The sequence below is a fragment of the Canis lupus genome, chromosome 6, assembly GCF_048164855.1.
Source record: "Canis lupus baileyi chromosome 6, mCanLup2.hap1, whole genome shotgun sequence".
In the NCBI taxonomy this organism is placed as follows: domain Eukaryota; kingdom Metazoa; phylum Chordata; class Mammalia; order Carnivora; family Canidae; genus Canis; species Canis lupus.
The window spans coordinates 36,347,553-36,360,909 of NC_132843.1; the positions used below are offsets into that span (position 1 = coordinate 36,347,553).

Sequence of the window (13,357 nt, forward strand, 5' to 3'; positions counted from 1 at the left end):
TGTACTCGCCTTTTGTCCTCCTCCCTATTCCTTAGGGAAGAGGGTCCTTCTAGGTTACTCATTTTGTATCACACTCTTTAGTGCTTATCTCATAGTTGAGCAATCAAAAGCTAAACTAAGCACTGAGATATGCCTATCTTAATATTCTTAAATAGATTACACAGCTGAGACATCAGAAGCCTTCTCCAGAGCTAGACTTTACAATTATCAAATAGATTTTAAAATATCTGAAAGCAATAAAACCTCAAATTTCAAAGGTCAGGTGCATTTCTGTTAAGTTGTGCAAAAATACACTTCATGACAGCCTTCTGGCTGCCCCACAATAGGGCCATTGAGCAGAGTATTTAGGCCCATGTGGTGAAAACAGTTGGGTGCCTGTGAAGTTTCCCAACTTGCCGGTCTCTGAGTGACTAATAAAAAATAACATTTGAATCTCAATTTGTTTCTCCTGGTTCACTGTTAGAATAGACTGGGTTGGGCTCAACAAAACTATTGTGGGAGGGCTTTACAGCTTTAGGGAAACCCTTGCCATCCTAGTTCTAGCACAATTTTTTTTCTTTCCACAAACTATTGTCTTTAATTTTTTTGAAGATTTTATTTACTTGAGAGAGAGCGCGCTTGCAGAGGGAGAAGCAGACACCCCCTTCTCCCGGAGCAGGGAGCCCGACATGGGGCTCCATCCCGGATCAGGATGAGAGCCAAAGGCAGACAACCAACTGAGCCATGCAGGCGCCCCTGCCTCTTTTTAATCTCTACATCCAACATGGGCCCCAAACTCATGACTTCAAGATCGAGTTACACGCTCTACCAACTGAGCCAGCCAAGCATCTCTTCTACAGTTTCTTAATCTAGATGAATAAACAACATACTTAAATTACTATGCTATGGACAGCCTAGGTGGCTCAGCAGTTTAGCGCCAACTTCAGCCCAGGGCGTGATCCTGGAGTCCCAGGATTGAGTCCCACATTGGGCTCCCTGCATGGAGCCTGGTTCTCCCTCTGCCTGCGTCTCTGCCTCTTTCTGGGTTTCTCATGAATAAATAAATAAAATCTTTTTAAAAAAATTACTATGGCTAGTAGAAACTAAAATCCAGAGGAACATTCCCCAAAAAAGTTCTTCCTAGGGTGCATTTGCTCTTAGACATTTTTGTCCTGCTTTTACTAGACCAATTAAAGTACACCTGCTTTTAGAAAAATACTTTTTAAGACTTAATCATTCATCAGAGACATAGAAGGGCAAAGGCAGATAGAGAAGCAGGCTCCCTGAAGTGAGCCTATGCAGGACTCGATTCCAGGACCCTGGGATCACGACCTGAGCCAGAGGCAGATGCTCAACTGCTGAGCCACCCAGGCATACCTATACCTGCTTTAGAATATTCTATACCAAAGCTCATATAAGTAAAAATGAACATTTCAGCTTTTATCAGATAAGTTAGTCATATGACCATTTCTCCCAAATCATAATCTTCTCATATTGTGATAAGAGTTGAGAGTTGTGCAGTGTGTAGTATATACAAGTACACACATGCAAAGTTCTTGCCCGTTGGGTGAAATTAACAGATTACACATATAATGTAAAAGGAAGTGACACAATTACGATACGGAGCTGACAAAATAACTGAAAAGTTATTAGTTGCCTTTGGGAAATACTAAGAGGTGGTGGGGAAGGAGGAGGCAAGTGAGGGATTTCCATTTTTCATAAATAGCGGTCTTGACCTTTTGTTTCTTTAAATTATATGCCTTATGTAACAATTTAAAAATGAAGAGCCCAGGGGCACCTGGGTGGCTCAGATCAGTTAAGGTCATGATCTCTCATGCCTTCTGCTCAGGTCATGATCCTTCTGCTTAGGTCATGTTAGCAGGATTCTGGGATAGAGCCCTGCATCAGGCTCCCTGCTCAGTGGGGAGCCTGCTTCTCCCTCTGCCTCTGTTGGGTGTTCTCTCCCTCTGACAAATAAAAAAATTTTTTTTTAAGATTTTATTTATTCATGAGAAACACAGAGAGGCAGAGACAATAGGCAGGGGAGAAGCACTCTTCACAGGTGGCCCAACGTGGGACTTGAACTTGGATCCCGGGATCACACCCTGAGCCGAAGGCAGATGCTAAACCTCTGAGCCACCCAGGGGTCCTCAATCAAAATCTTAAAACCCACAAAAAACGAAGAGCCCAGAAAGATCCAGGCATACGAATTAAGTAAGACACAGGTGTCGTAGCAGGTTATATGGAGGAGTCATTTAACAAAGGAATCTAAAAAATTGGGTGGGAATATGGAAAAAAGATTGCTGATCTCTACACAAAAATTTAACTCCACATGGATTGTGATGATCTATTATCTTTATTTTTTAAATTTTAAGTAAGCTCTATACCCAATGTGGGGCTTGAACTCAGAACCCCAAGATCAGTCTCACTCTTACAGACTGATCAGTCTCACTCTACAGACTGAGCCAGCCAAACACCTCAGTGACAGTCAATCTTCTGTGTCATTGTGGCTAAACTACAGTATCCAGTTTTTGGTCAAACACCAGTCTAATTGCTGTGAAAGTATTTTTTAGACGTAATTAACAGTTAAAATACTATAAATATTATGCTTCATAATGTAACATGGGTGGGTATCGTCTAGTCAAAGGTCTTTAGAGAATCTGAGGTCCAAAGAGGAAGAAGGAATTCTACCTCCAGACACAACCCTTCCATGGGTCTCCAGCCTGTCCATCTGCCCTTTTAAACTTGCCAGCATCTACAAACTCTCTATACACATCCTATTTGTTGAATTTCTCTGAAGAACTCTTAACACCTGGATTAAGCTCTTAGGTCTAACAAGAGCCAACCTTTAAAAACTCTTAGTAAGGGCAGCCTGGGTGGCTCAGCGGTTTAGCGCCACCTTAAGCCCAGGGCGTGAACCTGGAGACCCCAGGATCAAGTCCCACATTGGGCTCCTGCATGGAGCCTGCTCCTCCCTCTGCCTGTGTCTCTGCCTCTCTAGGTCTCTCGTGAATAAATAAAATCTTTAAAAAAATAAAAACTCTTAGTAAAAACTAGTGATCTTTGAAATCTGTAGGATGAAGATTTCCTAAATAAGACTGAAATTACTAATCATAAAAACTGACCCTGATTACATTGATTATAACTACTGCTTTTAAAACGTAAAGAATACTTAAAAATGAGAATATATGGACAAATGTTCTTAATTCTTATGCATATGTCCTTTCTTAATCTTTCAGACTTCACTTAGAATTATGTACGCCTGCTAATTTTAATAATATTCAAGTAAAACTAGCTAAAAAGCATGTTTACTAATTCCTCATATTAATTTCAGTTCTTTTTTATTTTTAAATGATTTTATTTAATTCATGAGAGAGAGAGAGACAGGCAGGCAGAAGGAGAAGCAGGCTCCATGCAGGGAGCCTGATGTGGGACTCGATCTCAGGTCTCCAGGATCACACCCCAGGCTGAAGGCGGCGCTAAACCGCTGGGCCACCGGGGCTGCCCTCAGTTCTTTTTAAAAGAATCACTCAAACTACAGAAAACCACCAACCAATATGGAACCTTTATTTTTAAGGTAATTTCTGTACATCTGGAGCATAAGAGTAATCCTTTTACAAATGGAACTGATTACTAGAATAAGTGACGACAAAACCAAACTGGCATCTGATGTAAATCCACAGGAGTTTAAGCTTCAAATCCAGCCAAGAAGTTTGTTACAATCTCTTTCAGCTTAGCATCTGACTGTTCTGAGATCTTTCCATCGGTCCTATTTGGAAATGAAAAGCAGTTCACATCAGTTCTGACCTAAATAAAAATTCAATGACTAGCTACAAAATTCAAAAGAACTTAAAGTTTACAAAAAAGAGGCCATCAATTGTGTTCCTACCTTATATTGCCCAAGAGGGCTTGGTGCTGGCTGATAACATGAGCCAAGAAGGCATGCTCAAACTTTGTGATCTTGCTGGGCTCCAATTTATCAAGATATCCTCTTACACCAGCATAAATAACAGCCACTTGTTCTTCAATAGCCATGGGAGCTGAAAACAAAAGAATACAAAGTTAAGCTGCTCAAAAAAATAAAGGCTACATTAACAAAATCAGAGAAACTTGTCTTTTCTTCTAATTATTAACAAGTCTCTATATATCACCTACTCTTACTTTCTGTGACAAACTACATTAATATCCTTTCCCAGTTCTCTTCCCAATGAACAGTTTTTCCCTTATCCCTTATATTTGCAAGCCTTCAAGGGCAATCGTAAGCATATTCCACAAGCACTGCTTAGCGTCTGGCAGCATTTATATTATCTGAGATATAAATAATTTGTTGAAACTTTACAGCAAGATAAACACATACTAACATACATTTAAATCTGCCCAATCCCAGTCTCTCAAAGCCAAGGGAGAAAGGTGAAGAGGAAATCTAACAGGTTTTAATTCTCAAAATAAAAGTATTAAATATAAGTTTTCCTGGTTATTTAAATAATGAGACTGTATTGCAAGTAAACAGGCATCAACCACATTCAAAACACTGTATCTTTAATGAAAAAAACACCACTTGTTATATACAGCTTGTAGGGAGCTATGGGATATTCCCAGGCCCTTAAACACAGTAGGAACTTGATGAAATTAAAGAACAACTCACAATATTGTCCTTGCTTCAGCAACTCAGTCAATCGCACGCCACGACTCAAGAGCTGCTGAGTGGCAGCATCAAGGTCAGAACCGAACTGGGCAAAAGCAGCAACCTCACGATACTGAGCCAATTCCAGCTTCATGGTACCTGCCACCTGAAATACAGAAATGGTCAATTCATGCAACACAAAAATACTTGTTGACAAAGAACACTATACAAATACATTATAATTTTAACTTAATGATATCCCTCGACAAAGTGATGCAAATTACCTGCTTCATGGCCCTGGTTTGGGCAGCAGATCCAACACGGGACACAGACAAACCGACGTTAATGGCAGGGCGGATACCTTTGTAGAACAATTCTGTTTCCAAGAAAATCTACGACATACAGAGAATACACATACTATTGAGCTCCCCCCCCAAAAAAATCCAACTATTTTCAAAATTAAGTTAAAGCCCAAGATCTCCAAGGAAAAATGTTCAGTGTCTCATCATTAAGAGCTACTTCAATCTTTCATAGCAGATACCAACTTACATATTCTATTGCTAAGAGATGTGAGAAGAAAAAAAACAGATAAAAAAAAAATTTCTATCAAAATATATGCAGATGAAGTGATTTGATCTCTGAGATTTGCTTCAAGATTATCTAGCTTGCTATATATGAAGGCTGGCTATAAATGAAGCAAAGATGAAGTGTGCTATACCACAAGTTGAAATGGGTGAGAAACACATGGAGGGTTTGGTTCATTATACCGTTCTCCTTGCTCTTCTATACCTTTGAAATTTTCCACAATAAATAGTGAAAGGCATTTAACAAATCAGTTCATAAACACTAATCTCAACCAATGTTTTGGAATCACCCAAAGCTTTTGCATTTATCTTAATCATAAAATAATACCTGTCCATCAGTGATGGAAATGACATTTGTTGGAATGTAAGCAGACACATCACCAGCTTGCGTTTCTATGACTGGTAAAGCAGTCAAGGAACCACCACCAAAAGAATCGTTCATTTTGGCTGCTCTCTCTAGCAGACGGGAGTGTAGGTAGAACACATCACCAGGATAGGCTTCACGACCAGGGGGCCGGCGGAGCAGCAGAGACATCTGACGATAAGCAACAGCCTATATAGTACAGGAAAGGGTTATAAAGTTTAGTTACTAGAAGCTAAATTTGTCACCTTCCTTTGTGGTGCAAACATATAAACAGATTCTAAAGACACATATCCTCTGACCTGTTTGGATAAGTCATCATAGATGATCAAAGCATGTTTGCCATTATCTCTAAAATATTCTCCCATGGAACAGCCAGAATAAGGAGCCAGGTACTGAAGTGGAGCAGCATCAGAAGCAGTAGCTGACACCACAATGGTGTACTTCATGGCATCTGGAAGAAAATAAATTTTAAGTTTCACAAGGTTATCAACATTTTGATTTTGGAGGTCTATATAATAGGCCTATAATAAAAATTGGGAGTGCCTGGGTGGCTCAGTCTATTAAGCATCTGCCTTCAACTCAGGTCAGGATTTGACAGCCCTGGGATTGAGCCCTGATGGGGTTCCCTGCTTAGCAGTGAGTGAGTCTGCTTCTCCCTCTGCCCCTCCCCTCTGCTCGTGCTCTCACTCTCTCAGATAAATAAAATCTTTTAAAAATTTTTAAATAAATAAAAATTAAGTGCTTTACTAAGTAATTCACCAAAGTCAGATTAACCAGAGCCAACAAGCACCTATTTTAAAGAAACCAATAGAAATCTTAAGATTGTTTTATTCTATTTTTTTACTTGTTTTAATTTTACTTATTGAATTACGTTAATAGAGATTTCAGTTCATTAGAGAGTGATTTAAACCAGCCTTCACTAAGGAAAAGCTACTCTTAAGATTAGCAACAATAGGACTCCCAGAGAACAATTAGACTAATAGCAGTTCGTCCTCCCCCCCCACCCCTTTTTTAAAGTAAATCCTATCCTCAAGGTAGGGCTTGTTTCACATCCCCAACACAAGAGTCACATGCTTTATCAACTGAGCCAGCCAGGCACCCCCAGACTAAAAATCTTCAATACCTGCATCTGTAAGTCTCTTCACCAACTGGGCAACCGTAGATCTCTTCTGACCAATAGCAACGTAGATACAGTATAGCTTCTTCTTTTCATCAGTTCCGTCATTGAAACGTTTCTGATTAATGATTGTGTCAATAGCAATTGATGTTTTGCTTTAAAAAGAGAAAATAAACGTAAATCTTAGTAAATAAATACTTCAAGGATTTCTCAACTTAATTACTACTAACCCTCATCACACTCCACTCTCCCTATTATATCAAAGCATTCACCATTCCAAGCCTAAAAAGTAATCTTTCCACAAGCAAATTTTAGTTAGAATGTTTAATGAGCTTTACGCACCCAGTTTGCCGGTCACCAATAATCAGCTCACGCTGACCACGACCAATTGGCACCAAGCTATCCACAGCCTTGATGCCAGTCTGCATGGGTTCACGCACAGAGATTCGAGGAATGATCCCAGGGGCTTTCAGGCCAACTCGCCTACGGGTCTTGGAACCAACTGGACCCTGTTAAATAAAAAGGAGCCCTCAAAACAATTAGTTTTGATGTCTGTTAGAAACTGAATACAACCACATCTAATACATGATATACATACCTTTCCATCGATGGCATTACCAAGGGCATCTACAACACGGCCCAACAGCTCCTCGCCAACTGGAACGTCCACAATGGCTCCTGTTCTTTTCACGATATCTCCTTCCTTAATTAGTTTATCATTTCCAAACACGACAACACCAACATTGTCAGGTTCCAAGTTCAGAGACATACCCTACACAAAACACAATTGAACACCCATGAAGCCTGATTAGTACTTCTCTCCCCATTTGTCAACACTACATGATACGAAAACAGCTAGTAAAAAAAAAAAAATGTCCTTCAGATCTGGTTTACTCAAATATTTTTACAACAAACAACCTGCTTTGGTAGAGATTTTTAAAACAGCAAACATGCTTATGTTTTGAATAATCTTAGAGCATTATGATGAGCCTGACATGCTCCTTTATTGCATCCTCAAAGAACTAAAAGAAGCAAAGAAACTGAACAAGTCAAGCCTTTTTCACTGATCTCTTTTGTCTAGGGCTTTTGAACCAGATGATCAGTATGAAATAAAGTGATCAACTAGAAATTTTAAGGCACAATTGATTTACATCTTTTTATCTGTGAAAATGTCCATTAACAGTTTAAAAAATTATAATGAGAACTCACTGGGTTAATAGAAAGTGAAACAAGCTACCCAAACAAGGACAAAATGCCATAATGTAACAGTGGTAGGTCATCTCTCATCATTACAACCTTAATTCAAAATGGTAAGAGTTTTAAGTCCTTAATCATTACTAAGGAAAAATGCTATTCCGGAACACAGTCAGTCTGGTCAGTAATGTCAGCTCTGTAAGTACTCAGAACAAATAAAGAAATATCATGGATTATTCCTACAGGTACAAATTTGTAACTTAAATCTTTAATGTTCAATATAGTAGTCACTAACCACACTGTGTAGCTATTTAAAATTTGAAATAACTAACAGTATCTTACCAAAGTCAGAGACACTGACTTTTCTCTCCAATTAACACATCTCTATACCTTACCCACTTTCTCTGTGAGAAATTCTTCATTGTACACACTCAATAGCCTCGCATGTAAAATATTATACTTAAACAGCAGAAGACATAAAATATTTCCATCATTGCAAGAAGTTTTATTAGACAATATTAGATTCCTACATCTTAAAAGCTAAAAAGAAACTGGGTTCATTTATTTCAGCCACACCTTTAAAAGCTATGTAATACATATACAACTGAAGATATGAGAAGCTAAGTTTTTAGCCAAGGTCTTACAGCTACAGAGAAAACTTTTGGCTCTATAAGTAATCTTCCCTAACAAGGCTCTTTTGCCATACTGGTCACTAGCCAGAGGACCAAGACTTTTCCCATTTGTGCTGAGTGGGTAATCCTACGACCGCTGGTCTACCCAGGTATCATTCTCTGCTTTCCTCAGAAAACCCATGACTCCTACCATTTGTTTTCATCCCACTGGCCAACCAGGCCCAACCTAATAGAAAGAAGTAGACTTTCATCATCAGAGAGCTTCTGATAACTTGATATCACCAGTTTAACTCAACACTAATAGGTCTACCCTTACTAGAAATAAAAATTCAACAACTTTCAACTTTCCACCAGAAATGAATTTAGTTGGAAGTTATCTAATGCTTTTGTATAAGATGATCTTAATGGCTACAAAACAGACTTTTTAGAATTTGGCTGAAAGTTTACTAAATTTTTTATTTCGGTGGCAGTGGCTACAACTTATATACATCGGTCCCTTGTGTAAAAACTTTGGTAGCCAAAACCTTTTATTCTTTTCACAATCTAGGAGAATGACTAAAACACTGAAGAAGCTGAAACAAGTTCAAATACAAAAAATACTAGCACAATCTCTGAATTACTAAAGGAATAACTCAGAGACCAATCCTAATACACAAAAAATCTCATTTTATAATTTACCTTTAAGCCTGAAGAAAACTCTACCATTTCTTCTGCCTGAACATTTCTCAGCCCATGTACACGGGCAATACCATCCCCAATGCTTAGGACACGCCCAGTCTCTTCAAGGTCGACAGAGGTATCAGCTCCCAGAATACGCTCTTCAAGGATAGAGGACACTTCAGCAGTGCCTATTAAGAGAAAAATTCCATTGCAAAAACAGCCTGGTCCCAAAATCTTTTTAAAACCCACTTCTCTGACAATGTAAGAACTATTGTTTTATAATCACCGTAATCAAATTATTCTAAAATGTAATATACATTTTTTTTCTATTCAAAAAAGCTTGGTATCTTCCACTACTATAAAAACAAATCTAAGCGATGAAAAGAAAATTTCACGAAACAAATGTAAACCAAACAAGAAGCTAGTAAGACTAAACAACACCACTAAAAAAATATTTTCTACCTTCTACTCCTTTGGTTTAATTTCTAAGGAACTGTATGTATGTTGAAACCTGACTTTTTGGCTAAAGTCTGCAGGAAGCTTACAAATGCTTCATTCGTAAGCTTTTTTTTTTTTTTTTAAAGTAGGCTTCATGCCCAGCATGGAGCCCAACACGGTGCTTAAACTCATGACCCTGAGCTGGAGACCTGAGCTGAAATGAAGAGTGGGACACTTAACCAAATCAGCCACACAGACCCCCCAAAAATGCAGTCTATTTTTAAAAGCAACTATTAACAAAGTATAAATCTTTCCCTTCAAAGGCACACAAATACTTATTATTCTTCATCTTAGCATGTAACATTTAACATTCACTCTTAAATCTTCAGTTCAAAAGCCCCAATCATGTCTCCAAAGGAATTCCCTAACCTACAGCATCTTCCTATGCACACCTCCCCACACTTCTCTATCCTATTTGCAATGTGCAAATTTATAGGTTGCCATGTATGGATTAGCAGCTACTACCTTCAAAAAACATAATGGTAAAAATTGCTTACTTTTTTCTAAAGGTTTTTAGGAGAGGAAAAAGTCTTTCATAGTTGAGAAAGGATGCCTACCATCTTATACATGTACTTTCTGTTTTCACCCAAGGGATATTATATCAGAAGAAAAAAGTTGTAGTATCACGAAAAAAGTTTTTCACTAGAACAAGAGAATCTACCAAGACACGGCTAAATGGCACATTACAGGCTAAGAATCTGAGATTTGTAGTAACTAAAGTAGAGAGGGAAAAAAAATTAACAAATGACAATAAAACACAAGTTATGTAACCTATGTAACTTATCTTGTCACTTATTGACAATGCAATAAGTGTGGTATATGTAGTCTCAGAAATAATGACTTACCAGTCTTCTGAAGACAAGTGTTAGAGGCATGGAGGTTCCTTGCAGCAATGAAGGATGATCCCAAAGCATTTTTGGAGACCTAGTACATAAACACATTTAAGAATTCGACTTAAAAAAAAAAAAAAAAAGCCTTTAGAACACTGGCAAGCTTAAATGCAGGCTTAGTTTGATCATGTTATCAGTGAAAATATAAACTATATTCAAAATATCTTGTTTAAAATTGGAAGGCTATTAATCATGTGATGAAGTCGCTTTTGCTATATGCAAAAAAATATATTATGCAGCTCCTAACGACACTGTTAACTATTCTATAAAAAGCATATTTTAAAAACCAAGAGTTACCAAATTATCTTTTAATTAAATGGCTTCAAGTACTGTTATTTCATCCTTAGATATATTTCAGTTGAACTGTAGAAATTCTCAATAAGATAAACTGCTTCCTAAAGGGGGCAAATATCAATACACACCCTATTTTACTTAAAAAAAAAAAAAAAAAGAAAGAAAAAGAAAAAAGAAAAAAAAAGGGATCCCTGGATGGCTCAGTGGTTTAGTGCCTGCCTTTGGTCCAGGGCGTGATTCTGGGGTCGTGGGAATAGAGTCCCATTATCAGGCTCCCTACATGGAGCCTGCTTCTCCCTCTGCCTGTGTCTCTGCCTCTCTCTCTCTGTGTCACTCATGAATAAATAAACTAACATCATTTTTTTTAAAGAAAAAAATTTAAAAATCAAATAAAAATTAAACTGGTAAATGTCAGAATTTGATTAGAAATTAAGCGTGGCTGTGGACTCTTTTTTCCCCTGCCTTCCACAAAGCCCACAGCAATCTGCACTCCCTCCTCCTTCAAGCTGTCATACTGGGATTGGTCACTGTCCATTCTGAACCCACTACTTTCTACAGGACTGGAGAAAAAACCGTTAAAAATGTTTTTTCTTCTAATGGTTATTAGAACGGTAAAACAGCCAGTGCTTATTTTACCTTTGAAACTGAGATCACACTTACCATGGAAAAAAACATAAGCAAATGCAAGCTTTAAAAACTTCAAGGGCGATAAGTACCGAAGGGCATTGACCTTTCAGGGGCATTTTCCAACCTACGTTCTACCTTGACTTCTCAATCGCGGTCCAACGACTCCTCAAGGACGGAATCTTAAAACACGTCAAGAACCACAAGATCAAGCAAAGCCTTTTTCCCCCGCCTGAGACCACCTGGGCGTCACCGCTCAGGTATCGGCCGCATGAAACGCACGTTCGCCCCATCTCCCCATCGCTTCGGCACCGGGCACCAAGAGACGGCCTGCTGAAGTACTGACAGGAGCGCCTTCGTTTATGGCTTTGCCCCGAACCGACCTCGGGGCAGAGGAGGAAGAGGAGAAATGCCGGGGCCTGCTGACCTTCAGACAATGTCAGGTCGCCTCCACAAGAGCTAGCGACAGTGCTCTGACCTTCAGCGGGGTCGAGCCTCGCCGTTTCCGAGCGGGCTTCGGAGAGCCTGCGCCCCAGCCCCTGACCTTCACTCCAGGACCTCCTCCCTCTCGGACACCACCCCCCTCCCCTCGCCGAGGCCCCATCTCCGGACGGCCTCGGGGGCACCACCTTCCCGCACGGAGGGCGAGCGACGGCCCCTGCGCCGCCACCCAGCCCGGCCCGAGCGGCCAGCACTGCAAGATGGCGGCGCCCGCCAGCCCCTCACCCTCCTTGCAGCAGAGCTCTCGAGTCAGCGCACCGCCAGACACCGCCGGGCCACCTCCCTCCTGCCGGTCCCCCGCACTCACCAGCCCGGCCCGCCGAGGGAGGGCGCGGGCCACGGCCGCGGCGACGCGCACGGACAGCATCTCTGCAGTTTCGCTCCGGGTGGCTCCTCCGCAGCCGCAGCCTCCGGACTGACTGGGACAAAATGGCTGAGCCGCGAGGAAGGTCAAGGCAGCCGGCCCACCTGACCCGGAAGTACCGCCCCTCGCTGTCACCCCCGGCCGGAAATCTGCCTCCTGCGGGAAAGTTGGGGGTGGGGTTACCTCTTTCAAGTATCGTTTTTAGAATTAAACTTAAAAATGAGTGATTAGACCTTTGTCAGCTTCGGCCCAGGCCTTCGTTACACATTTATTTTGACCTATTGGGTCGACCTTGTGGTTGCCCCTGGCGACCGCGTGGGTAGCGGAACCCGCTGGGATGCGGTTCTCAGGCTTGGTGACTGTAGAGTCGTCACCCTTTACTGGGGCGGCAGCTGGTTGGAAGGTGATGGGAGGTTGACGGTGTGGGGTCCGAGGCTACAGCTTTTAAAGCTTTATAGCAACAGAAAACAGTTCATCACCGGAAACTTGCCGAACTGATTAATCCATAGATCTCTGGCCCCATTCCCCAGACCCTCTTAAAGTCGAAAATTAGGAGCAATCTGATTTTGAGAGAAGAGCCCATACCATTCTAGGTGATCCGTGAAGCACTTAGATTGCAAAGTCGTAGTGCTTTTAGGTTATGTCTAAATGAAATCTGTAAATTAGAACAAATTGCTTAAAAATGGTAATAAACACAAAGAGCCGAAGAAGAGTGGTTGCCAATTCTACTGAGAATGGTGCAGTTTGGACAAGGATTCAAAGTCCTCTAATTAGCAGCTAGTTTCATGAGAGTGTTTAAATTTGGAATAAAATGGAAATTATGAAGAAAAAAACTCCTTCCCGTACCTACACATTAACACTGGGGCAGAGCTACCCCCCTCCACACACACACAGAATTTTGGTGATATTGAGATTTTTTTTTTTTTTTTTGTGATATGCACAGGATTGGCAGGGGGATATTGGATGTCTTATCTGGTTTACGCCCAAAACCTTAATTTGGGTGAGACATATGAATATCTGTATTAAAAGGCT

The 13,357-nt window shown here is 40.4% G+C and overlaps 1 protein-coding gene across 1 annotated transcript; it reads right to left on the reverse strand.

The window, feature by feature from the left end:
• Positions 1-3,525: 3,525 nt before the first annotated feature.
• On the reverse strand, positions 3,526-12,476 carry ATP5F1A (ATP synthase F1 subunit alpha). The gene is made up of 12 exons (XM_072829461.1): positions 12,269-12,476; positions 10,498-10,576; positions 9,173-9,342; positions 7,267-7,440; positions 7,011-7,177; positions 6,675-6,823; positions 5,851-6,002; positions 5,516-5,740; positions 4,888-4,995; positions 4,625-4,769; positions 3,869-4,019; positions 3,526-3,748 (listed from the first exon to the last, which is right to left on the reverse strand). The coding sequence occupies exons 1-12, from the start codon at positions 12,326-12,328 to the stop codon at positions 3,667-3,669; spliced, it is 1,662 nt and encodes a 553-aa protein (XP_072685562.1). The 5' UTR covers positions 12,329-12,476; the 3' UTR covers positions 3,526-3,666.
• Positions 12,477-13,357: the final 881 nt, after the last annotated feature.